Source organism: Mustelus asterias, chromosome 2 (assembly GCF_964213995.1).
Source record: "Mustelus asterias chromosome 2, sMusAst1.hap1.1, whole genome shotgun sequence".
In the NCBI taxonomy this organism is placed as follows: domain Eukaryota; kingdom Metazoa; phylum Chordata; class Chondrichthyes; order Carcharhiniformes; family Triakidae; genus Mustelus; species Mustelus asterias.
Genome location: NC_135802.1, coordinates 74,044,114 through 74,071,597, shown reverse-complemented (window position 1 = coordinate 74,071,597; position 27,484 = coordinate 74,044,114). Strand labels below are relative to the sequence as shown.

The following is a 27,484-nucleotide window of genomic DNA, read 5'->3' as shown; positions in this document are numbered from 1 at the left end:
AACACCTAGATAACAAAGACACCTATGTCAGACTCCTATTTATTGACTACAGCTCAGCCTTCAACACCATTATTCCTACGAAACTCATCTCCAAACTCTGTGGCCTAAACCTCGGCTCCTCCTCTGCAACTCGACCCTGAACTTTCTAACTCACAGACCACAATCAGTAAGGATAGGCAACACCACCTCCTCCACGATCATCCTCAACAACCGGTGCCCCACAAGGCTGTGTTCTCAGCCCCCTACTATACTCCTTATACACCTATGACTGTGGCCAAATTCCCCTCCAACTTGATTTTCAAGTTTGCTGACAACACCACCGTAATGGGTCGGATCTCAAACAATGACGAGACAGAGTACAGGAATGAGATAGAGAATCTGGTGAACTGGTGCGGCAACAATGATCTCTCCCTCAATGTCAGCAAAACGAAGGAGATTGTCATCAACTTCAGGAAGCATAGAGAAGAACATGCTCCTACTTACATCAATGGGGACGAAGTGGAAAGGGTCGAGAGCTTCAGGTTTTTTGGTGTCCAGATCACCAACAACCTGTCCTGGTCCCCCTATGCCGACACTATAGTTAAGAAAGCACACCAACGCCTCAACTTTCTCAGAAGACTAAGGAAATATGGCATGTCAGCTATGACTCTCACCAACTTTTACTGATGCACCATAGAAAGCATTCTTTCTGATTGTATCACAGCTTGGTATGGCTCCTGCTCTGCCCAAGACCGCAAGAAACTCCAAAAGGTCATGAATGTAGCCCAATCCATCACACAAACCAGCCTCCCATCCATTGACTCTGTCTACACTTCCCGCTGCCTCGGCAAAAGCAGCCAGCATAATTAAGGACCCCACGCACCTCGGACATTCTCTCTTCCACCTTCGGGGAAAAGATACAGAAGTCTGAGGTCATGTACCAACCGACTCAAGAACAGCTTCTTCCATGCTGCCATCAGACTTTTGACTGGACCTACCTTGTATTAAATTGATCTTTCTCTACACCCTAGCTATGACTGTAACCCTACATTCTGCACACACTCATTTCCTTCTCTATGAACGGTATGCTCTGTCTATATAGCGAGCAAGAAACAATACTTTTCACTATGCTAATACATGTGACAATAATAGATCAAATCAAAATCAGGTTATGGGAAAGAGAAATTTGAGTATTTTCTGAACTGAGAGACTATGAACTAAAAGCTAGTGCACAACATAAAAAGAAATCTAAAAATATAAGGGGATGTTGACCTTCATCTCAGAGGCACTGGAAGTGAGGAAATTATGGTTCCGTTTGTTTAATTTGGAGTAGTAAGAGTTTGGAGGTGAAACAGTAGATTGCAATGACAGAGAAGTTGAGGACGGTTTTATGAAAGGGATTTGGGAGGACAGCTGTGGAATGAGGCTGGCGACGATGGTGATTTTGAAAGAAAATGGACTGTACCCAAGGAGGGGGAACCATTGACAACGTCAACTAGTGTGGCAGCCAGGGAGGGAAGTTGTGAGGTCAGCAATCAATCAAGTCTGGGGAAAATGTGACACAAAATTGTAACAAAATCTTGGCAACAGTAAAGTGAAATTCTACAGAGAGGAAGTGTTTGCAAACGCAAGATCTTTAAAGTTAGATTTAGATCTATAAATAAAAATGGTGAATGTTCAATGACTGATTTTATGTTACTCCACCCTGATTTCCTTTTTTTTGTTTTTCAAGCAAGTTTTTGGAGGGAAGAAACAAAACCATTTGAATTTCAGTTACTTCAAGTATATCAAAACATGTAATTCCTTCAACTTTGATGAAAGAACATCCTTTTAGTTAACTATGTTTAGAAACTTACTGGAATAAAGCATTATTTTATTTCACATACGGAGAAAGGCAGTATAACTTAGATATCTTGCTGCATAACAAATATACAGTTGCTCACCCGCTATGAGTTTATGCAATGCACATTTGTCTCCATTGACTGCAGCAGCATGAACCTGAGAGCCATTAGCATTGAGCATTGAGCCATTCGTCAGCCAGTTCTCTGTGCCATTCGTATTTCCGTCAGATCGTGGTAGGATTCCAGCCTGGGTAAAGAACACGTTAGTCAAATAGTAATGAAATATATTAGGTCACAAATAAAATACATTTTGCAAATATGCTCTTAAATTCAAACTTAACAATGTTGAGAACTTCCTGGGCTTCTGCGAGTGAAAAAAAATTAAGAAAATTTAATGGGATTAGAATTAGCCTTAAATACTTGCTTACAACAGTGTGTAGAGGGGTAAGTAACCACCTTTGTTTTAACAAATGCATAAGAAAACAAGTGAAGCACTAAGGCCTATTGTGCAAGGCACCATGGCTCAAAGGAGCAGAAATGACAAGGCAACTAATTAATGATAGGATTCATGCTTGATGTCAATTTACGTCTGTAGATTATAGAAAGAAGAAAAATTTCAAGAGAGGAAAGCAGTACCTCACTTTCAAAGCACTGGGAAAGAATAATACGGAATATAATTAGATGTAATAAGTCGCCGTGAGGATTTAGGGTGGAGAAAAAATTTACAGAATGGCATATTTGCAGAAACTAGAAATAGAAGTTCAATAGGAGATAATGTAAAATAGAGTTAATATGTAGTAGAAGAGGTTGGAATCTGAAGATGAGACAATAATCACACTTAAAAAGACATTTTTTTCTTCCGTTGCTAGGAATGAAGAGATGTTAGTCTCAAAGCATTGAAACATAGAAACTAGGAAGAGTAGGCTATTCAGCCCTATGAGCCTAGTCCACCATTCAATATCATCCTAGCTGATCATCCACCTCAATACCATATTCCTGTTTTCTCCCCATACTTCTGCTATTAAAATCTAACAAATTATTTATCTCTTCCTTGAATACATTCAATGACTAGTTTCTCCACAGGTTTTTGTGGTAGAGTTCCACAGGTTCACTACTCTGGGTGAAGAAATGTTTCCTCATCTCAGTCCTAAATGGTCTCCCCTGTATCCTAAGATTATGCTCCCTATTTCTAGATTCCCTAACCAGGGAAAACATCCTTCCTGCGTCTGGTCAGTCCAGCCCTGTCAGAATTTTAAATGTTCCGATCAGATTTCCTCTCATCCTTCTAAACTCCAGTGAATACAGGCCCAGTCGAACCAATCTCCCCTCGTAGGGCAGTCCTACCAACCATGGTATCAAAGTAGTGAATCTCTACTACACTCCCTCAATGGCACCCTTTCTTAGGTAGGGAGACCAAAACTGCATGCAACATGCAAGGTGTGGTTGCACCATAGTCCTGTATAACTGCAGTAAGACATTCCTACTACTTAACGCAAACCCTCTTGCAATGAAGGTTAACATACCATTTGGCCTCCTAATTGCTTGCTGTACCGACCTCTCCAATTCCATTGACTGATATACAAGAACACCCAGATCCCTTTGTACATTCACACTTCCCAATATATCACCATTTAAATAACACTCTTTCTGTTTTTTAACACCAAGGTGTATAACTTCATATTCAGCCACATTGTACTGCATCTGCAACATATTTGCCCATTCACTCAACTTGTCTAAATCACCTCGAGACCCCCTTGCATCCTCCTCACCGCTCACAATTCTGCCCAGTTTTGTGTCGTCAGCAAACTTGGAAATGTTACATCTGATTCCTTCATCCAAATCATTCACATATAGTGTGAACAGCTGGAGCCCAAGCAGTGATCCCTGCGGTACTCCGCTGGTCACTGTCTGCCACTCAAAGACACATTAATTCCCACTGTTTCCTATCCGTCAAGCAATTCTTGATCCATGCCAATACATTACCCCCGATCCCAAATGCTTTAATCTTACCGACTAATCTCTTATGAGGGACCTTATCAAAAGCCTTCTGAAAGTCCCAATACACCACATCCACTGGTTCTCCATCATCAATTCTACTAATTACATCCCCAAAAAACTCCAGTAGATTTGTTAAGCATGATTTTCCTTTTATAAACTGATGCTGATTTTGTCCAATCCCATTAATGATTTCCGAATTTTATGTCATCATGTCTTTTACATCAGACCCTAGCATCCCTGCAATTTTACTCTCACTCTGTTTTCCCCCTCTCGATCAAATTTTTGTCCTCTGCTGCTGAATTCTAAAATGCTCTCAATCCTCAGGCTTGCTGCTTTTATTGGCAATTTTCTATGTCTCTGCTCTTTGGATTTAATATTATCACTAATTTCTTTTGTAAGCAACGTTTGAGCCACATTTCCTCTTTTGTTTTTGTGCCAAATAGTAATGAACAATTGTTGGGATTCATGTACACATTCTTGTCTATCCACCATCAACCCCCTGGGGAAGATTCCCCAATCTATCCTTACCAATTTGCACCTCATACCCTCATAGTTCGTTGTATTTAGTTTCAGGACCCTAGTTTTGGATTTGACTACTTCACTCTCCATCTTAAAGAAGAATTCTATCACATTATGGTCGCTCTTCCCCAAGGGACTCCGCAAAACAAGATTATTAATTAATCCTTTAATTGAATATTATTCATTCATAATAGCTTGTTCTCTGGTTGCTTCCTCAACGTATTGGTCTAAAAAAGCATTACGTACACATTCCAGGGACTCCTCCACTATACCATTGCTATTTTGGTTTGTTCAATCTATGTGTAAATTAAAGTTACCCATAATTACAGTCATGCCCTTATTGCAGGCAGCTCTGGTTTCTTGTTTAAAACCTTCCCTAATGTTTCAATACTGTTTAGTAGCCTGTAGACCACCCCCAACAATGTTTTCTGCCCCTTGGTGTTTATCTGCATCCATACAGATTCCAAATCATGATTTTCCAAGCCAATATTCTTCCTCACAAGTGCAGCGGTTTCCTCCTATACCAACAATTCTACCCCAACTCTTTTCCTTTTTTATCAGTCCTTCCTAAGTAATGAATATCTCTGGATATTCAGTTTCCATCCTTGGTAACCCTACAGCCATATCTCTGTAATTGCAACTATGACATAGCCATTGATATCAATTTGAACTGTTAATTCATCTACCTTATTGTGAATGCTCCGCACATTAAGACTTGTTTTTTTAGTTAACCTTATTAGTCATCTTGGTTTTATGCTGCATTATGCCCCATTTGTTTTTCGCCTCTTTCTGCCTTCCACTTATGCTTCTTACATTTCAGTCTTATACTTCTATCCTTATTTCTCCCTCCTCTGTCTCCCTGCTCAGGTTCCAATGCCCCATCACACTAGGTTAAACCTTCCCTGACAGCACTAGCATTGTACAGCTACTGAATGGGCAGAGTTATTAATAAAAAGGAATGTATTTGACAAAAGAGCAAACCAAATTTTTTGTGTCAGTTTTAAAAATGAAAGAAATGTTGGAGTCTATTTCAAATGGTCACTAAGAAAGTCAATAGAACAAGGTCTAAGAATTGAGTCAATACAAACAGGTGGTACCTTCTGGCTAGGCCTCCAGACATATCAAAAGACTATTTCTGAAACTCTGAGTGAACTAAGATTTTCACTGTCCCCCAAAGGGGCTTCACAGAATTGTTGATTTTGGAAGTGATAAAAGGTATATTTGAGATTTTAGTAGTTGATGTGCTGAGATAGGACAAATAGACAATGTCACAGAAGTACAAATAAATGATCTTTGTGATAGAGAGCATATGGTGACAGAAGCTTATCTTGGAGTCAAATAGCATAGACACCAAGATTACAAATAGCCCCATTCAACCCGAGACAATAACCAAAAAGGAAATAGATTGCAGCAGGAGTTGATATCAATGATCTTTCCCAATGTTTAACTGGAAAAATAACTTTCCATTAATACTGGCAGCCAAGCAAAAGAAAGATTTGCATAACTCCGAACAAAACCTCAGGGTGTTCTGAAGTGCTTTACAGGCAATAAAATATTTTTATTGTAATTTAAGAAACGTGGCAGCCAATTTGAGCAAAGTAAGCTCTCACAAACTTCAATGAAAGGATTACCACATAATTTGTTTTCGTGATCTTGGGTGGGGGTATAAATATTGGCTAGGACACCGAGGTTCCTCCTTGAAATGATACAGTGGAATCTTTTCTGACCATCCAAGTGGGAAGAACAGGTCTTTGTTTTATATGTCATCCAAAAGATATCACCTCTAACAGCGCAGCTCTCCATCAATACTGCACAGGAATGTTAACCCATATTTTGGACTCAAATCTCTGAAGTGGGACTTGAACCCACAACCTTCTGATCCAGAGGTGGGGCAACTACAACCAAGCCACAACTTACAACTTTTAGCTGTCATAACTTGTAGTCCAACAACATAAAGGCAATGAAAGGTGTTTAAAGGAGTGAATATATATCATTGGCTAGTTCTTCCAGCATAAAAGCCTACCTCTAATTATACTGTATTCATGCTGTGCCACATATGTTGTTTCTAGGCCAAAGTTTTCAAACAAAGCTTGACTGTTGACCTCTAATTTTGTCTAACTAATCCATTATCAAAGGAATTGGATCAGGAGTTAGTTACTAATACAAAATGAAAACTAAAAAGTTGATTAGTTTCCCCAATTTGGTGTCTAGATTAATAAATGCCATTGAAACCAAGACAGATGTGACTTAGTTCAGTAAATATTGTAACAATACAAATAAATTCCAAAATGTACAAAGAAAAATTCTTTTTTCACAAGTGCAGTACTGAAAACGGGCTTTTGTAGCTCATTTACTTGCTATTTCATTATTGTGCAATCATTGGGAAATTCAGAGAGCTTTCTCTTTGGTTCCTTTGAGCACAATGGAATATATGAAAAGGCATTTATTGTGGAAATCCACATTTTTTGGTGGTGTTTGAACTTTGGCAATATCTAAGCTACCCCAACAAACGTCATAGATCCACCACATCATTACCATAGCATTCACTTTTCAGCACACTTGCGTGACAGGATCTCCTCAATTACTTAGCCAGCCCTCCCACAGTCTTGAGCCTTAACAACTGCTCTGGAATGCATCAAGACTCCACACAAAAGATTAGAAGCACTTCTGTGCCAAAAGTTTTAAGCATTAACCCAAGTTTTTATAACTGTCATATATATTAAGTTGTCAAGCTGCATGGCAGATTTTTTTTAAAGAAGGGTTTGTAAACCTCCCTGCCTGTCCAAACTTTTATCTCAAATGAAGCCGAATTAGTAAATCTGAGATATAAAAATGTAAAATTATACTGAAAACAGTTGAGTCTGTGTACTACCTACAATGTGAATTATACAGAAACCAGTTAGCCTTTGAACTCAACACAATTAAGAACAGTATCAAAGTCACTTCAGCTCCGTCCCCACCATCTACTTCTGTATTCTGAACAAACACTTTAAAAGGCAACTTGCTCATTTAACTTTATTCTGAAAATGGTGCTTCAGAATAAATTGAATTGTGGGTTTGCAAAACTAAACAACTGTTTTGGCTATTCAACTGCTTTTAAAGAACCAATGGTAATGTAAATGGTTAGCATTTTGTACTCCATCAACATCCTTCACCTCCCCCACAAATTAACAGCAAGGTTAAAACACCCCGATAAAAAAAACTCCCTCGCATTGATAGATAATTAAGCTTTTAATTTGATGTTTCTTTCATACATCTTGCAGCAAACGGCAGTCATACCTGATCCCCATTCACAACGATTATTCAGTGTCACACTTCTGTGCTGATATTTTTAAATCAGCCATTAGTAACAGTGATTGAACCACAAAGCTACTATAGCCATTTTTTTTAAAAACAGGTTATGTTCAGATTTCATCACTAATTTATCACACTGCCCCATCCATAGCTGAGAGAATATGTATGTGAACTAGTCCATAGCTCATGCAACGCTAGTTTGCAAGCAGCTACAATAGGCAAAGTCTGTTACAAAAGTAAAATACTACAGATGTTGGAGATCTGGGAAAAAAAAGCAAAATGCTGGAAATGCTCAGCAGGCCAGGTCAGTTTAGATTTATATTAGGCAAATGCTAGCTCTGATACTTGCTCCCTTCTCACGCAAAAGCTTTGTGCTTCCTACGATCAAAGTGGTCAAAATCATGCAAGTCTATCATTTTATTTATTTTAACAATTACATTACTTCCTTTTCAAAATTCCACCACCACTATACTCATCTTTATCCACAAATATTTTCCCCATTCTACTCCTGAAAGTGCTTTTGGTGATGGTCAGGCCTTGTGCAATGTGGTGCGTCATAGACATATATAGGCAAGCATAAAATCATTCAGTTCGATTGTGTAACCCATATCCTTTTCTGCAAGGCCACTGTGCACACATCTTGGCTGTTTCCCCAAAATCAAGTTTGCTCTCATTTTTCTGGTCTAATGCCCTCTATGCTGCTGTAAGCAGTGACTTCCCAGTCTTGTCCTACACTGACGCACATACCACTACGTCTTCACTGACATCTTTGTCCACTGCCACCTCAGGTTCAGAGGTCATCTTGGATAGGCCAACATTTCCTTTTACTCTGCTCTTGGCATCATCTAGCATACACATTGCAGCTCCAACATTTCCTGGAATGGTAATCCGTACTCCCTCATTACCCAACACTTATTAACCTCCTATTCTAGGGATAAACCTTTCCAATCTTCATTTCTTTTCCCATTGTGCTTGTTGATCTCCAGATACTCACTCCCTTTTAAGTCCTCCTTCCTTACAAGTAAGATTCTCATATTCACAATTTAATCAGAGCTGAATCAATTGATATCTTTAGGGGATATCAAAATGTGGCTCATAGATAGTGAGGAGAGGAAATTTACCTCAATTTCCCAGTGGCAGACAGCCTCCATGGTCAAGGCAGTGTCCTTCATTGTTATCAATGACACACTGGTGGATATGGACACTTGGAGCTGCAGAATGCAAGCAAACTTTAGTCTCTACTTGCAAGGGCCAATGGGAAGAACTGGAATATGATTCAAGAGCGTGGTGTACTGTAGTAGGAAAGCATCCAGTTTAATATCGGGGAGAAGCAACGTATCAATCCTGGGGTTTAAAATAATGGAGTGGGGAAAAAGAACAAGATGCTGGGAAAGGAAGGGCTTCGAAAAAATTACAGGCTGGAATTCCAATAGATTAACAGAGACTATATAATCACCATAGACCCAGAGGCTGATTGGTGGTGATTTAACCGGAGGATCACCAACCTTCAGGCAAGGGGCAAGGTTGAGAAGGCAGGACTTCATGAGTAACCTCAGCCGGTATGGGAACTGAACCTGCGCTGTTGGGGTTGCTCTGCATCACAAACTAGCTGTCTAGCCAACTGGGCTAAACTGACCCTGAGAATTTATAGATCAGTTTCTCAGAGCACAGTAGCGAAGGTTTGGAAGTGGAGCATAAAGTGGCAAGAGGCAACAAGGATATGGCGAGGCATAGAACAGGAATATGGCAAAACTGGTCAGGACCTAAACGGGCAAAGCCCAAAGGAGAAAGGAATAAGACAGCAGTGGGGACACTCGTTTGCCCTCTGAAGCCAGGATTGAAGACCAGAGTCAGAAATGCAATTTCTTCGCTTCCCCTCCGTACAGGTTTCCAATTCTGCCTCAGCACCGAATAGGTTCTGATCAAATTTACAAATGACATTGTATGTGGCTGTAGCAAGCTATGTATGCCTCATCTCTTGTATTGCCTACAGCTTTTGAAAAACTTGACTACACCATCCTCCTCCAAAGATTCTCTTCCATTTTCCAGCTGGAAAAGACTGCTTTCTATTCTTACCTATCCATCATAACCGGATTTGTCACACTGCTTGTCCAACATCCATTTGTGAATGGAGAGAAATTTACTTCAATTAACTTCTGGGAAGGTCAACTCCTACCACAAATATCATTTCCTAGCCGCTTATTTCAGCCCGATCCTTGGTCACTGTTTGAGGCTAAATCCTGGTGACTTGCCTGACATTGAGCTAAGTTTTAGACTCCATATTCTCCCTATTAACAAGACTGCCTAATTGTACTGCTGTAACATTCCCTATCCCCACCCCTGCCTAAGCTATTCTGCTGCTGAAGTCTTCAATCATGCATTTGTTATCTCAAAATGTGACTATTTTAATGGTTTCTATGTCAACCTCCCACCTTGTACCTTTCATAAACTTGAGTTCAACGACAAAAAAAAACCTCTTGGGTGTCTGCAACCAAACTCGCACCAATTCCCTCTCTTGTATCAGCCATGTTCATCAATCTATAATAACTGGCTGCCCAGAAACACCTCAATTTTAAAACTCTTCCCAGTGTTCAAATCTTTCCATGCACAGCCCTCCAATTCTGGTTCTTCCACATTCATCACTGACGGTCAGTCATGCCTTCAGCAGCTTAGACCCAGAATTCTGGAATTCCCTCTCTATCCTCCTTTAAGATGCTTCTTAACTTACCAAATTGACCAAACTTTTTAAATCACCTGTCCTAACATCTCTTTATCTGGCTTTGTGTCAAATCTTGTATAATATCAATCATCTGAAGTACTTTGGGGCCTTTTTCGACATTAAAGGCAGAATATTGTTGACAGGAAGAGTAGTTACAAATTAGACTCAAGTACAACTGTAAATAAAACATTAAGTGTGTGTGGAGGCACATTTCAAACTTCAAATTTCAAACTTCACCGTCTCGCTGAGAAAGCTGCTCGCTCCAGTTTATAACATATCCTTCACCTGGTAAGTAAACAGCTGAAGGGGCCAAATTGTTAGTACAGGTTGGAAAATGATAGTAAAAGTAGTAGCATCAGAATGCAATCAGATAAAATGTTTCTGTTTGCTCTTGTAATTAAATAAAACACACAACTCTCTAACCATATACAGAAAAATCCTCATCAGAATAGGCTTCAATTGCTTTTAAACTTTAAATGAAGACTGTAGCGTGCAATAAATATTGTGACACTGATAGGTGTCCATAGCATAAAGCAGCAACATTGTTGTTACATTATGGCCACTAGATGGAGCTGGTGTGCTAATTTTCTTTTACGATTTACTTTCGCAATGCATTCATAAAAAGTTGTATTCTTAAAAAGTACATAAAAAATTGACACCGAGCAGGAGGATACAACAACCTACTTATGACAGTAAGCTTGCATTATGACAAATTACAATGAATATACCATCGCTCCTCCAGGATAATTCAAGAACTCTTTCAATCAAAATTCTTTTTCAGTCATAGACACATTAACTTTCATGCTGCTACCCCAAAGTTGAGCAGCTTTCACGCAAACGCCCAGCTTCCTTTTGCTTTCCTTAAACTTGACCAATGCCTCCTCCAAAATAAATAAATGTACAAATGTAGAAAAACACAAGGGATGTGAGGGTCCAGATTTTCATGTCTCAGTTCATAGCAGAACAGAGGGGCGGGTTTAAAAAAAAAAGCTGATTGAACCCAGAACTGGAAGTCCCACTCAGCTTTCTGGTTCTGTGTATTTTCATGGGAAAGGGAGTGGAGCATGTTTCACATGTGTGTTCAGAGAGAAGTCAGAGCAGCCAGCAGCTGCAGTGGAAAAGGTTTTCAGACCCCATTTGGGAGAGATTTTGGAAGAACATCCTTAGCAAATGCTTTTGGAAGATGGGCGGAAGGTGGGGAAACTTTAGTCAAAGTAACTGGTTATGGGTTTGTTAAAGTCACCAGGACATCAATGTTTAAAGTGCTGGCCTTACATCCAGAAGAGTGGAGGGAGGGAAGGAAGGAATCGTGCTGGATCAAGTCAGATGCTTCAACAATACCTGGCAACAAAGTGGACACCAGGCAGTCCTGTCTGGCTATCACAGAAATTGCATCGCTCTAATGGAGGCTTCCAGTTATAAAAATGGGTGTAGGTATCTCACACATCCAGGCCATTGAGGCAGGACAGCAGTAGGTGCCTGTCGCAAGAGCAAGGGTCCCCAAGCTTCAAGCAGTAGAGCCTCAAGAGGCAATAACAAAAATGACTCGCCGTTACCCTGAGCAGTGTCTGGTGTTAAACGTGTCAGAGTACCAGTGGAGGAGGACGCTGAGACTGTCTAGACAAGTGATCACAGAGATCTGTGTTATTGTTCGGGGTGAACAGCCATGTCAAACCAACAGCCAACAGGTGGTGCCCATAGCAATCAAGATTACGGTGGCCCTAAAGTTTTTTGCATTCGGTTTATTCCAGGGCTCTGCTGTGCGGCATTTCTGAAGCAGCAGCACACCCCTGCATAATCAGAGTTATGGATGCCTTGTTTGTGTGGGCGGCAGAGTTCATCACCTTTCCTATCAATGGTGGACTCACAGGTGCAGAGGAAATGAGCTTCATCACAACAACCGATTTCTGCCAAGTGGAAGGAGTAATCAATTGCACATGAGGCCATCAGGACATTCTTGGCCAGGCCTGAGTCACTCATAAATGTTACGTATTGTAAACCAATGCATCGGTTTGATGAGTCACGTGACATGCAGTGATATCACCAGAGACATTCGCAGGTATTTCCTTCTCTTACATCTTGAACTGGAAACAAGCAACACCGATCTAATAAAGCTCGACTAACTGGTTAAGTAATCCACTGTGGCAACCTTTTCATCCTTTTATCTTGCTGTACAAGTGAGCTGCCCATATTAATATATAACAGTAAAAGATAAAATTGGCGACGAGGTGTGTTTGCCAGCAAGATTGTCGACAAAGACCAGTTTTAGACACAACCGGTGATGAGAAGCGTTTTCTGACAAAATAATCCAAAAAAACCCAACAAATTTAAAGAAACAACAAAAGAATACAAATTGAAAAGGGAGAGAAAAGGAATAAGAGGGGAGGAAGTTGAAGTATTACAGCCCAAGAACAGGGAACTACAATGGTGGGACAAAGATGGTGCCACAGAATCATTTGATGAAAACGTGGAAAAATGGAAAGCTTACGAAGAGAGATTTCAATACTATCTTGCAGCAAACACGATACCAGATGAAGTTAAAGTAGTTACTTTCTTTAGTGCAGCAGGTCACAAAACCATTACACTACTACAAAGTCTTGTCCATCCCGAGAAGCCTGGTGGAAAAACCTATGAGGAACTGACCAAGATTCTCGAAAGTCACTTCTTACCTAAGCCACTAATAACTGCTGAAAAATTCAGATTCCTTCCACGGAGCCAGGAAGAGCGTGAATATATAATCCCAATTCATAGCAACAGTAAGAAAGCTAGCGAAGAACTGTGAATTTAACCCAACCCTCGAGGATACTCTGTCATAGGTCATATATTTACTCTGTCAATCCAAAACTTCAATTACAATTAATGACTATTTAACACCACAGTGACCGATTTAGTATTCACTGTGCAGAGGTGCTCTGTAAATGCGCACATTCCTTCACAGTGCTCTCCGTGTTGCCTCAGAGGAGATGGAGGCAGGCTGTTCACCTGTGTGACTGCAAGAAACATGATGGTTGGCCTCAACGTGTGGGGACTAAATCGGGGTTCCATCTGCAACTGCATTCTCTGCATCTTGGCAGTGGCAACCTAGCCACTGGAATCCATACCACAGATGCTGGTTCTGTCATGGGCAGGGGAAGCGGTGGAAGATGAGGGTGCTAAAAGCTGTTTGGGACCCTATCCACCTCCTCAATCCTGGGTAGGCTTTCAGGCAGCCTGGAGGGAGTCAGTTGTTGGATTGCAGCTGCCAAACTCTGCCAAATCCTGGGAAAGGATGTCCGGAGGCATAGTACATTGGGGAGACCATGCAGACGCTACGACAACAGATGAATGAACACCGCTCGACAATCACCAGGCAGGAGTGTTCTCTTGGTATGGAGGGTCTTAGCTATGAGGAGAGATTGGGTAGACTGGGGTTGTTCTCCTTGGAAAGACGGAGAATGAGGGGAGATCTAATAGAGGTATACAAGATTATGAAGGGTATAGATAGGGTGAACAGTGGGAAGCTTTTTCCCAGGTCGGAGGTGACGATCACGAGGGGTCACGGGCTCAAGCTGAGAGGAGCGAAGTATAACTCAGACATCAGAGGGACGTTTTTTACACAGAGGGTGGTGGGGGCCTGGAATGCGCTGCCAAGTAGGGTGGTGGAGGCAGGCACGCTGACATCGTTTAAGACTTACCTGGATAGTCACATGAGCAGCCTGGGAATGGAGGGATACAAACGATTGGTCTAGTTGGACCAAGGAGCGGCACAGGCTTGGGGGGCTGAAGGGCCTGTTTCCTGTGCTGTACTGTTCTTTGTTCTTCTTGTTGGGGAATACTTCAGCAGTCACAGGCATTTAGCCTCTGATCTTCGGGTAAGCGTTCTCCAAGGCGGCCTTCATGACACACAGCAACACAATCGCTGAGCAGAAACTGATAGCCAAGTTCCGCACACGAGGACGGCCTCAACCGTGATCTTGGGTTAATGTCACACTATCTGTAACCCCCACGACTTGCCTGGGCTTGCAAAGTCTCACCAACTGTCCTGGCTGGAGACAATACACATCTCTTTAACCTGTGCTTAACACTCTCTCCACTCACATTGTCTGTACCTTTAAGACTTGATTACCTGTAAAGACTCACATTCCAACCATTATTTTGTAAATTGAGTTGTGTCTTTATATGCCCTGTTTGTGAACACGACTCCCATTCATCTGATCAAGGAGCAGCGCTCCGAAAGCTTGTGGCTTGTGCTACCAAATAAACCTATTGGACTTTAACCTGGTGTTATGAGACTTCTTACTAATGATTAGAGCCAGACTCTTCAGGAGTTAAATTAGGAAATATGCAAAGTATGGCAGAGGTTTGGAACTCTCTTTCGCAAATGGCAACTGATACTAGATCCATTGTTAATTTTTAAACTGAGATTAAGAGAATTTTGTTAGCCAAAGGTATGAAGGGATACAGGGCAAAGGTGAATATACAGATTAGGCCGCATGAACTCTCCAAATGGCAAAATAAACTTGGCTGGGTAAATGGCCAACTTCTGTTCCTATAAGATTCTGGATGTTGTCACAATTATGTGGATGGCAAACCACCAAAAAGGTTGTCTGAGAAGTCACCTGCTTACATGCAAACATTTGCCCATGATGCATCAAAAAAAAAGCTTACGTTTAAGTATATTTTGTGAAAATTAGCCCAAAAGATTTGAATTGTGTCAGGCAGATATTTCTACAGCAAGTACAGATAAAGTCCTAAATAGTCATCCATGCTATTGCATGTTAGATTGAGGACTTTGAGGTGTTTTACTGAGAATGGCCCTTCAAATCAGTTTTTTCAAAAAAAGAACCGAGTATCTATAAAACTCTTCATTCTAGTACATAGAATATGTAAAACACATCTTTTGGATTACAACTGCATAAATTCCTGTCTACAGAAATATGTTGAGGAGGGGCAAAAGAAGCTGAAGGAGGAATAGTAATGAATGTAGTCTGATTGCTTCATTCACCCTATAGCAGCTCATCTGCATAGATCCTTAGGCAACTAGAAGAGTGGTTAATTAAAGCTTGTCGCATTTTAAAGATAAGTAATCTGACCATCCAGTCCAATTTTTATGTTGCAATCCAAAGAAAAATGCTAATTTGTATGGCTTTAAGCTTACCCCAAAATATTGATAATACAATGTATTTTCTAAATGACTCAATCCATGCAGTAAAAATGATATTTGCCACGGCCGATTAAATGATGTTTGTTTTGTAGATTATATGACTGTGACAATCCATCTGTTACGGTGTGATTAATTATATGGATATTAAGACCCAAAAGGCGAGCTAACATCATTAATCTTATATCTATTCTCAACAGCAGTCTGATACTCCAGGTAAGACGCAACCACTTGTGCATTTCAAAATCGGATGGTATCTATATGTGGTTAATTTTTAAAGCTACAAGTAGATTGTCAGTATTTGCGGTTGGAGAGCCTTATTTATGAAGATGTACAGCTGAGCAAAAGCATCTTGTATAAATGAGGCTGTAAATTACCATTGATATTGTGCTGTGAAACAAGCAATCACATACATTGTCTTCACTTTAGCTTCTCCCAGAAATGATATCTATAACAGAGAACCGCCACTCCAATTCTATTATTATTACAATTTGTTTTAACAGGTTAGGGTGTGATTGATAAATCCATTTAACTAAATGACAAATAGCTGCAGGGCAAAAATCATGGCCATTCATTTTAATGCAAGATTCCATTTCATGTTTGTGCATGCAGAATCAATGGCAATTGACAACAGTGATTATTGGTGCATTGTATTCAATACTAAAAAGAAAGCCCATTAGGACAAAGCTGAAAAGGGGCATCACTTTTGAGATTATGCCAAAGGAATTAAGAGACATTATATTCAACCTTGCTCCTTGCCCTTCTTAACCAGTCTACAAGCCTTTTCCACCATGATCACACCAACCTCGTCCAACGTCTCTCCATTATAGTCCAGCTGGGAGGAACTGCACTCACCTGGTCCATTCTTATCTCACCAACTGTAACCAGATAATCACTTGCAATGGCTTCTCTTCCTGCTCCCAAATTGTTACCTCTGGTTTCCCCCAAGGATCTATTTTTGGCCCCCTTCTTTTCTCATTGATATTTCCTCCGGCCCCACAACCCTGCTCTAGCTCTGGTTTCTTCAGCATCCCAATTTTAACTCGTTCAGCATGGTTGTTGTACCTTCAGCTGACTAGGCACTAAGCTCTAAAATTCCTGGACCCGAAGCTCTGAGATTGCTTTTCTAAACCTCTTTACTTTGCTTTCTTCCTTTAAACATACATCTTTTGGTTATCTCATCTACTTGTGTCTTGGTGTCATATTTGGTTTAATAACATTGCTGTAATGCATATTAAGTATTTTTTTCATCTTAAAGGTGCTATTTAGGTACAAGTTGTTGTTCTGTACAAAAACTCTGACTTTGACAAAGTTTGGTGTCTGCAGACCAAGCTGTAATTCACTTGGACAAACACAAAACACTGCGGATGCTGGAAACACTCAGCAGGATCTATAGAGAGAGTTTATGTTTCAGGTTGATGATCTTTCATCAGAACCAGCATGGACCCAAATGTTAAACCCGTTTCTTTCTCCGCAGATACTGCCTGATATTTCCAGTATTTTCAGTTTTTGTTTGTAATTCACCTGTAGTGACTGTGAATCATGGTTATGTCTGCATAAACTGGATTTATTGATTAATTAGTTAAAAGAATGTGGAATTGTCAACTTTGCATGAAGAACTGCAACTGGAGCTTCACACGTTCTTTTTCTCCCACATCTCTTAACAATATTCTCTTCTTGCAAGGTTGATTTTTCCCATTTTTTATCTGGACATATCCTGTCACCATTACAGATGTGAAAGCTTCTCAACAACATTCTTTCCACTTCTACCGAAAAAGCTGAAAAGCTATGAAGTTGCCGGTAGCTTAATATATAGAGAGGAAGAGAAAATAAACTGTCTTTAGGTGTAATGTGTCAATCTATTACATCAAGGGTCTCCATTTGTAGAATGCAATTCTTTCTGCACTGCAAAGCTAATGAAGGCTGAAAGAACAGAAACTGGAAACATTCTGGCAGAACAAAGCCATGGCCTTTTCAGCACCAACAATTGATAGTGTAAAACCTGTGGGAATGTGAATTCACCAAGATCAGAGTGGAGCACTGCAAAGTATGCCAAACTAGAAGCCTAGATATAGAAGTGCATTTAATAAAAGAAAAAATGTTAAGAACTGGTCAGTAAGCATTGATGTTTTGCCCGGAAATAAATAGCATCCAAGATGCTTTAACCAACAACAAAGCAAATGGTTAACAGTAATAGCTTTCTGGCCCATATACACAACATGGACGTTTAAGTGGCAGGGAAATTCTATTATTGGATTATTAGTATCAGTGAATCAATGTGCACAACACACAGTTCCAAAGAATAGAAGCCTCGGAAGGATTTAATTAGTCCCCACCCAGTTTGTTGTTCTTTTAAATCCATTTGGGTTTTAAAAAGGTTAAGGGAAAGAGATGGGAGTTATGGCCAATTACAGGGATATCCTCAAGGGATACTCTGTTCCTTGGCCAGAGGAACAGGACAAAATAAGATCTTGTTCTTGATCATATCCAGTGACTTGATGAGGCTCACCTCTGATGCTGTCCCTCGCTCCCTATCCGCCCCTCATACCATACTTTATATTTCAACATCTCTGTCAAGTTGGCAGAAAATGTCAGGGAATTAACACATGTTGGATGCAAAGAAAACATAAATACGAATGAAGAGATTTTAAATTAAAATACAAATGGAAAGAACATTTTCAGAATGGAGAATACACTTAAAATAGATGAATTTTGATTTATTATTGTCACATAGAAACATAGAAAAACTACAGCACAAACAGGCCCTTCGGCCCACAAGTTGTGCCGAACACATCCCTACCTTCTAGGTCTACCTATAACCCTCCATTCTATTAAGTCCCATGTACTCATCCAGGAGTCTCTTAAAAGACCCTATTGAGTTTGCCTCCACCACCACTGACGGCAGCCGATTCCACTCGCCCACCACCCTGTGTGTGAGAAACTTCCCCCTAACATCTCCCCTGTACCTACCCCCCAGCACCCTTAAACCTGTGTCCTCTCGTAGCAGACATTTCCACTCTGGGAAAAAGCCTCTGAGAGTCCACCCGATCTATGCCTCTCAACATCTTATACACCTCTATTAGGTCTCCTCTCATCCTTCGTCTCTCCAAGGAGAAAAGACCGAGCTCTTAGAAATCTTAGAAGAAATCTTAGAAACCCTACAGCACAGCTAGAGGCCATTCGGCCCATCGAGTCTGCACCGACCACAATCCCACCCAGGCTTACCCCCATATCCTTACATATTTACCCACTAATCCCTCTAACCTACGCATCCCAGGACACAGTAAGGGCAATTTTAGCATGGCCAATCAACCTAACCTGCACATCTTTGGACTGTGGGAGGAAACCGGAGCACCCGGAGGAAACCCACGCAGACACGAGGAGAATGTGCAAACTCCACACAGACAGTGACCCAAGCCGGGAATCGAACCCAGGTCCCTGGAGCTGTGAAGCAGCAGTGCTAACCACTGTGCTACTGTGCCGCCCTCAGCCTATCCTCATAAGGCATGCCACTCAATCCAGGCAACATCCTTGTAAATCTCCTCTGCACCCTTTCAATCTTTTCCACATCCTTCCTATAGTGAGGCAACCAGAACTGAGCACAGTACTCCAAGTGGGGTCTGACGAGGGTCTTATATAGCTGCATCATTATCCCCGGACTCCTAAACTCAATCCCTCGATTAATAAAGGCCAGCACACCATACGCCTTCTTAACCACCTCCTCCACCTGCGGGGCCGATTTTAGAGTCCTATGGACCCTGACTCCAAGGTCCTTCTGATACTCTACAGTACTAAGAGTCTTTCCCTTTATATTGTACTCCTTCATCCCATTTGTCCTACCAAAATGGACCACGACGCATTTATCTGGGTTGAAGTCCATCTGCCGCTTGTCCACCCAGTCTTGCATCCTATCTATGTCCCTCTGTAACTTCTGACATCCCTCCAGACTATCCATAACCCCACCAACCTTCGTGTCGTCGGCAAACTTACCAACCCATCCCTCTGCTTCCTCATCCAGGTCATTTATGAAAATGACAAACAGCAAGGGTCCCAGATCCCTGGGGCACACCACTGGTGACCGACCTCCATTTAGAAAAAGACCCATCTATACCCACTCTCTGCCTCCTTTGGGCAAGCCAGTTCTGGATCCACCGGGCAGCAGCCCCTTAGATCCCATGCCCTCTCACTTTTTCTAGAAGCAAAATGTATTAACATAGTGAAAAGTATTGTTTCTTGCCTGCTATACAGGCAAAGCATACCATTCATAGAGAAGGAAACGAGAATGCAGAACGTAGTGTTACAGTCATAGCTAGGGTGTAGAGAAAGATCAACTTAATGCAAGATACATCCATTCAGAAGTCTGATGGCAGCAGGGAAGAAGCTGTTTTCGAGTCGGTTGGTACATGACCTCAAACTTTTGTATCTTTTTCCCGACAGGAGGTGGTGGAAGAGAGAATGTCCGGGATGCGTGGGGTCCTTAATAATGATGGCTGCTTTGCTGAGGCAGCGGGAAGTGTAGACAGAGTCAATGGATAGGAGGCTGGTTTGCGTGATGGATTGGGCTACATTCACAACCTTTTGTAGTTTCTTGCGTTCTTGGACAGAGCAGGAGCCATACCAAGCTATGATACAACCAGAAAGAATGCTTTCTATGGTGCATCTATCAAAGTTGGCGAGAGCCATAGCTGACATGCCACATTTCCTTAGTCTTCTGAGCAAGTAGAGGTGTTGGTGGACTTTAACTCATGGGGGGGGGACCAGGACAGGTCGTTGGTGACCTGGACACCTAAAAACTTGAAGACCTCTACCCTTTCCACTTCGTCCACGTTGATGTAGACAGGGGCATGTTCTCCACTACGCTTCCTGAAGTCGATGATAATCTCCTTCGTTTTGCTGACATTGAGGGAGAGATCATTGTTGCCGCACCAGTTCACCAGATTCTCTCTCACATTCCTGTACTCTGTCTCGTCATTGTTAGAGATGTGACCCACTACGGTGGTGTTGTCAGCAGATTTGAAAATCGAGTTGGAAGGGAATTGGCCACAGGTGTATAAGCAGTATAGTGGGGGGCTGAGATCACAGCCTTGTGGGGCACTGGTGTTGAGGATGATCATGGAGGAGGTGTTGTTGCCAATCCTTACTGATTGTGGTCTGTGGGTTAGGAAGTTCAGGATCCAGTCGCAGAGGGAGGAGCCGAGGCCCAGGCCACAGAGTTTGGAGATGAGTTTCGTAGGAATAATGGTGTTGAAGGTTGAGCTGTGGTCAATAAATAGGAGTCTGACATAGGTGTCTTTGTTATCTAGGTGTTCCAGAGTAATTCAAGTAATGAAAGAATGTAAGTTATCATATTATAAATACACAAGAAAAATCAGGAGTGTCACTGAAATTAAATCCCAACTCTCCCAATTTGACATCTAACTGTATTTTGAATACCTGCTTTTGTCTCAGTTTCCCTCCCAAACAAATCAATGTTCCTTTGCAATTTCCTGCTGCTATCTACACTGCTTACAGTGTCACCAATGTAGATGTCATCAGAAAACTTCAATATACAGTTTCCCATTTCTTCATGCAGAGACTCAAGGAAATGACCCACTATTACATTCTCAAGGCAACTTTATTTTTCTTTCACAGGTGTGGGTATCACTAGCTAGGCCAATGTTTATTCCCCATCCCTAATTACATTTGAGAAAGTGGTGGTAGTGAACCACTGCCTTGAACTACTGCAAGCCATGTGATGTAGGTATACCCACAGTATTAGGATTTTGACCCAGCGACAGTGAAGGAATGGTGATATAGTTCCAAGTCAGGACTTGGAAGGTATCTTGCAGGTAGCAGTGTTCCCATGCATCTGCTGCCCTTGTCCTTCAAGATGGTATGGGTTGTGGGTTTGAAAGGTGCTGTCACAGGAGACTTGGTGAGTTGCTGTAGTTCACCATTTTGTAGATGGTATACACTGCTGCTACTGTCCGTCACTGGTGGAGGGAGTGAATGTTGAAGCTGGTGGCAATCAAGCAGGCTGCTGTTGGATGTTGTGTTCATCCAGGCAAGGGGAGAGTATCCCATCACACTCCTGACTTGTGCCTCGTAGACAGTGAATAGACTTTGGGGAGACAGGAGGAGAGTTACTTGCTGGAGAATTTCCAGCCTCTGACCTGATCCTGAAACCATAGTTGTGACGATACTCTACCTTTATGTACAGGATCTGTTCTCTGCACTCAAAGCTGTTCTGTCTATTTTCCAGCATCCTCTGTTGTGATTGCAGCAGTATAATTGATACATTATATAAAAGCAAAATACTGCAGGTGCTGGAATCTGAAACCAAAAGAGAAAACGCTGGAAAATCTCTGCTGGTCTGAGAGAAAAAAGCTGACGTTTCGAGTCCAGATGACTCTTTGTCAAAGCTGTCAACTGTAATTGATACATTGTTTGTTTTAATCTGAACTAATGCAGTGTTTTTTTTAAAGTGTTTCCCTGTGATGGCAGAGTAAGGTCATGTGTTTGGGTACAGCTAGCTATGCTTTCACAGAAAATCCCAGCTTAGTTGCTGTTTTTGAGTTGAGAGAGGAGTGCCTCTCTTTTCCCCTCTCTGAAGTTGGAGAGTGGAATCTACCAGGAGATAAGTCTCCTTCTCGGAGATTCTGGTGTATGAGAGTGGATCTTTCCCTCAGAGTTGCTGTTTTGGAAGTTGCAGAGAGAGAGGTATCCCTTTCTGTCTCTTGAGTCTGGAGACTTGGAGCTGCCAGAGACTAGGTTTTTAAAAACATTTTACTGTTTTATGGATATATCCTTCTCTGGAAACTCAATTTCACTCATTGAATCCTAGGGCCACATACTCATGTTCACCTGGTGCCAAGAATTGCCAAATCACAGCAAATTTAGATTTCAAATATAAAAATGGGCCCGTGCAATCTTCCTGTAGGTGTATCTACACCACTTGGGCTGTAGTGATTCAGGAAGACAGCTCACCACCGCTTCCTCAAGGACAACTAGAATTGGGCAATAAATGCTGGCCTAGCCAACAATGCCCACATCCATTAATGTATAAAAAATACTCAAAAGGTTCTGCAGTATCTGTGGAGGGAGAAATGGAGTTCGCATTTAGAGTTGAATAGGACTCTTTTTCAGAACTCCATTTTCGATTCGAAACATTACCTCTGTTTTTCTCAACAGATGCTGCCAGACCTGCTGAGTATTTTCAAAACTTTGATTTTATTTCAGATTTCCAGCATTTGTAGTACTTTGCTTTTATTTTAATATGAAGGTAGAACCTGTACGTTTCAGAAGTAATAGCTCTTGGGACACTCAGACCATTTGCCTAACTAAAGTGCAAGTCTGGTAATTTCCTGGAAGAAACAGGTTGCATTGATTACTTGTCATTTAATGCAATATTGTAGAACAGTCATACAAGATCACAGTTACTATTGGCCAATGTATAGGAAAGTTTGTTGTTAAAAAAGGTAAGAACCTGAATCAGTTCATTGCTGCAGGATTATTTGATTATTTCCTTACTCAGGGGAAATCTGCTAACAGTCTCCATCTTTTTCTCTCTCACTTACAAGTGAATACAAACATTTTAATTACCATCAAGAAAACAGTAACTAGAGCTTTCAAACTTAGAAGCCACAAGCAAAGACAAAAAAAAAGTGCTGGAAGAACTTTTGCATGAATTCCTATTGGCTAATAACAGTGCTCATAACTAACTCCCAGGATCAAATATTCAAAATCATCTTCAAATAACTCGCCTGAAAGTTTCCTTTAGCACAGTTTTAAAAGGATGGTAGTACTCTTCCAAACAGTTACGCTCCACCCACCATCATGATCAACCTCCTGCAGAATCAGCTCAACTTTTGGAAAACTATTGTGAGCATTTCTGGAATAAGAGAAACATTAGCCTGCAGACCAAGCTCACAAGATGCCGTCCTGATTGTGACCAAAGTCTTGGCTACTTCTACCTCTGCTTTGCTCAGCAACCCAGGATGCATTCAGTCGGTCCCAGGTAACTTAACTTTCAAAAATGCTAATCTTTTACTATCCCATCCATAACTTCCCCGTCTCACTTAGTGTAATTCTCACGTCATTGGTTTTCTTTTGTAAAGAAAGATGCAATTTACTCATCCAAACAGAAAAAGAATGGGAGCTGGGGCAGAGATTTAAAATAGCCAGGGGGGAAATGAAAAAAGAATGGGGGTCAAGGGTCAGAGCAGACAGTTAAAAAGAGCATGGGTTCAAAGCGGAGATTTAAGAGCAAGAGCTTAGAGCAGAAATTTAAAAAGAGCAAGAGCGGAGGGTCAAAGTATAGATTTAAAGAGAGGAGTAGAGGTCAGAGGGAAGTTTAAAAAGAGTAGCAATTTAAAAAGATTCTTAAAAAAACAAAAACTGAGATTCAGAGCAGAGATTTAAAAAGAATAGCTGATGCAGATTGGGATTTAAAGAAGAGCAGGTGCAGAGAGATAGGGCAGAGATTTAGAAAGGAGCAGGAGATGAGTGTGGAAGTTTAAAAAGAGCAAGATTTAAGAGTCAGAGTGGAGATTTAAAAAGAATGGAAGCAAAGATCAGAGCAGAGGTTTAAAAAGAGTGGAGAATTAAAGAGTGTAGGAGCTGAGACTCAGCAGAGTGGTATTGGCTGCCCTGGAAGCGAAGTGGTATCACTGAATAAGGAGTCACATGGAGCGAGTTTTAAGTTTTTAATTTAATCTAAATTAATCAACCATAAATTAGGGCTAGATTGATTGATTAATTGCTGCAAAAACTAAAAAACTGAAGACAATTTTGTAATTTATCATATAATTACAATCAGCGCTCAATCAATTAATCAGATCTAGGCAAAAAGTTAAAATTAAATAACAAGGGATAGTAACACTAAAGAGTTCTGCATTTTTCAGTAAATTAAATTCCAAGGCTTTTAGATAATAGCATTTGGCTAGCCTCCCTATAAGATAATGTCAGCGTAAATGAAGCAACCGAGTGGTGAATATCTGGTGAGTTTATTGATCTCATCAATAAGTGTAATAGTCAAATGAATATAGGCATGGCAGGGCAGCTGGGACCTCTGAAATATATATTCTCTTCCTTGTTCGAACTCTAGGAGGATCACACGTGCCGCAGCTATAGCTCTGGATTTTTGCGTTTAAGCAACAGCCAACATCACTGCGATGCATCCGTGAGACTAATAACTACATGAATAACACGGTTATAGATGTAGTCATCCCACAGCTTCAGGATATGCGAGGGGGGGGGGGGGGGGGGGCACCAGGCAGTCAAGAATGACCAGACACATGATGCAGGTGTTCTAAGTGCAACTCTCTCTCCAACCAGTATTCAATCTGCGGGATGTTGGAGTGTGCAGCCAAAGCCAGGTCCACAAACCACACCCCAGGTTCAGCTGTATCGGAAGGGCAGGAAGAAGTTTGGGAAATCAATAATGATAGGGGATTCGATTGTTGGAAAAACAGGTAGGCAATTCTGTGGCCACAGACATAAATCAAGGATGCTATGTTGCCTCCCTGGTGCCAGAGTCAAGAATGTTACTGAGCAGAGTGAAGAGGGCTAGCAACCAGTGGCAGTGCCACTGTGTATAAAAATAGGATAGAACAGATGAATTTGTGGCTGGGGAAATGACACAGGAGGGAAGACTGTAGGGACACTGGGCCAGTTCAGTGTGCTAAAAAAAAGTGTGATTACAATACTTTGTGTATTCTATGAGCCGCTATCTATGGGAAAGATATAAAAGATCAAACTTATAAGGAAATTTGACAGGTCCAAGAATTATAGAACAGTTATAAAGAGGGGTTTGGTTATTGTAATATAGACTGGGATAATAATACTATATAGGGCAGAGAGGCGAAGAAGTTCCTTGAGCTTGTTCAGGAGAATTTTCTAGATTGGTATGCCTCTGGTCTAATGAGGAAGGAAACATGACTGGATCTGTTCTAAGGAATGGGATGGGTCAAATAAATCAAGTGTCAGTGGGGGACCATTTAGAGGATCATATAAATTGTAAAGTTCAATTTGGAAAAAGACAAGGAGCAATCCAGTTTAAAAGTATTAACTGGAGATGGGCCAACTTTATAGTGGGGCGAGAACAGATTCAGCCCAGGGAAATTGAAAACAAAGACTCGGCGACAAAACAGTAAGAAAAATGGACTGCCTTCAAAGAGGACATAGTTTGGATATAGTCAAGATACACTGCCACAAGGGAAAAGGTAGGACAAACAAACCCAGAGCTCCCTGGGTGAGACAGAGTAAGATGTAGCAGAAAGTGGCTGTATATGGCAAATGTCAGATGAATAATACAATTGTAAACCAAGCTGAATATGATGGAAGTGACAAAACAAATGAGAAGCAAAGAGAAAGTACAAGAAGAGACTGGCAGCTAACCCAAGAGGTAATCTAGAAATCTTCTACAGGCATTTAGAATAGTAAAAATATGCTAAAAAGGAGTAGTTCAGGATTTATGATGAACTGCAGGATAACAAAGCCATCTACTGAGCTTGAAAAATGTAGCCTGACCTGTATATTCATAAAGACACCAGCAAAGTGAAGGCACCAGCAAATCCTGATGGTTACAAGATCTAACTCTACATCAGGTTCAGGATCTTGGAGCAGCAAAGCTGTGCAGAGGATGTGCAGTGAAGAACAGGCACAGGAGCTGATTGGACAGTGGCAGTTACAATGCCTCGAACAGACAGTGATTGAACAGACCCATGTGTGTTGTGCTCCTAAGAGAAATACACTCCCCGAGAGAGACACTACTCTCGAGCATTCGTGATCAAAAAGACAGTGATTGATTAGTGCCCATCCTGTGAGTATGTGATTGGAAGTATAATCAGTGCCAGCAAGATCTGTATAAAAAGAGACATAGAGAACCATAACTCAGGGTCAACCACCGAAGAAGCAGCGAAACCCCAAGTCTGGGTCTTGGAAACATTAGAACAAAGTGGGAGGGTGTCTGATTGCCTTGCATGGGTAGTATCTAAGTCGTGAGTGATAATTTTTTTTGAATACTTTGTGTAATGAAGTAAGTCAGAGGTTAGATACTTTGCGTGCAATGGAGGACAGAGGTTGAATACTTTGTAATATTTTCAATACTTTGCAATGAAGTTTAATACTTTGTGTACTAAAGTTTGTAAAGCAGAGTTTGATACTTTTGTGATAACTTGGTAGAGTGCAATAATGGAGACTTGTACAATAATTTGAGAGTTTGAGTGAATTTGTCCACTGCATCAGTTGACCCAAGGTCGAGGGCAACAAAAGGCCAAAGCCTCAGCAGGATTGTTGAGCAACATCAAGGACCTGTCTAGTTTCACCAAAGTTTCTGCAACTCTATTGTATTATCACCCAGAAGCCCCACAGAGAGACCTAGGCCCAGTAGATGGCGAAGTCCAGCTGCATCTCGCCCTCCTTGACGAAGAGGTCAATGCAACACAAGACCAGCAATCGGGGCCTATAACCGACCCCAGGTCTCGAAAACTGGATACAATATGCCTCTTCAAAATTGAAACCAGCCTTCAAACCGAGATTACAAAAGCATGGAAGCCAGCTTTCAAATTCAGACAGGAATTAATTTTTTTAAGCTAGTTGCCATTTAACGCTCTTGAAAGGCTCCAGATGTGGCACCCCACAAGGCCACCTTTGATATTTCTGTAGTTAGGTATGAAAGGGGTCCAGTAAAGAAGCTAAATTTAGAATAAACTTCCCATAACAATTCACGAACCCCAGGAAGGATTTCAATTCCGTGTGGTTCCTTGGAGTTGGTGCCTCCTTAATAGCACCCACCTTACCTTCGACTGGATGAAGGCCCTTGCATTCACCAAATAACCCAAATAAAGTCATGATACTTGCTTGAGCCACATTTTTTTTTCTCCCTTTTCAGGTATACCCTGATCTCCGGGAACCTCCGTAAGACCACTTCCAGGTTCGCTAGGTGTTCGGGTTCTGAAGTTCCTGTGCCCAAGACATAGAAATCATAGAAACCCTACAGTGCAGAAGGAGGCC

At 41.3% G+C, this 27,484-nt stretch overlaps 1 protein-coding gene across 5 annotated transcripts in view; it reads right to left on the bottom strand.

The window, feature by feature from the left end:
- The window catches only part of invs (inversin), a 241,063-nt gene that overhangs the window by 175,636 nt on the left and 37,943 nt on the right, over positions 1-27,484 (bottom strand). For all 5 annotated transcript variants that reach the window (XM_078237213.1, XM_078237241.1, XM_078237206.1 and 2 more), the window contains exon 3: positions 1,923-2,067. In XM_078237213.1, coding sequence (XP_078093339.1) covers positions 1,923-2,067 — 145 coding nt within the window. The remainder of the gene's footprint in view (positions 1-1,922; positions 2,068-27,484) is intronic.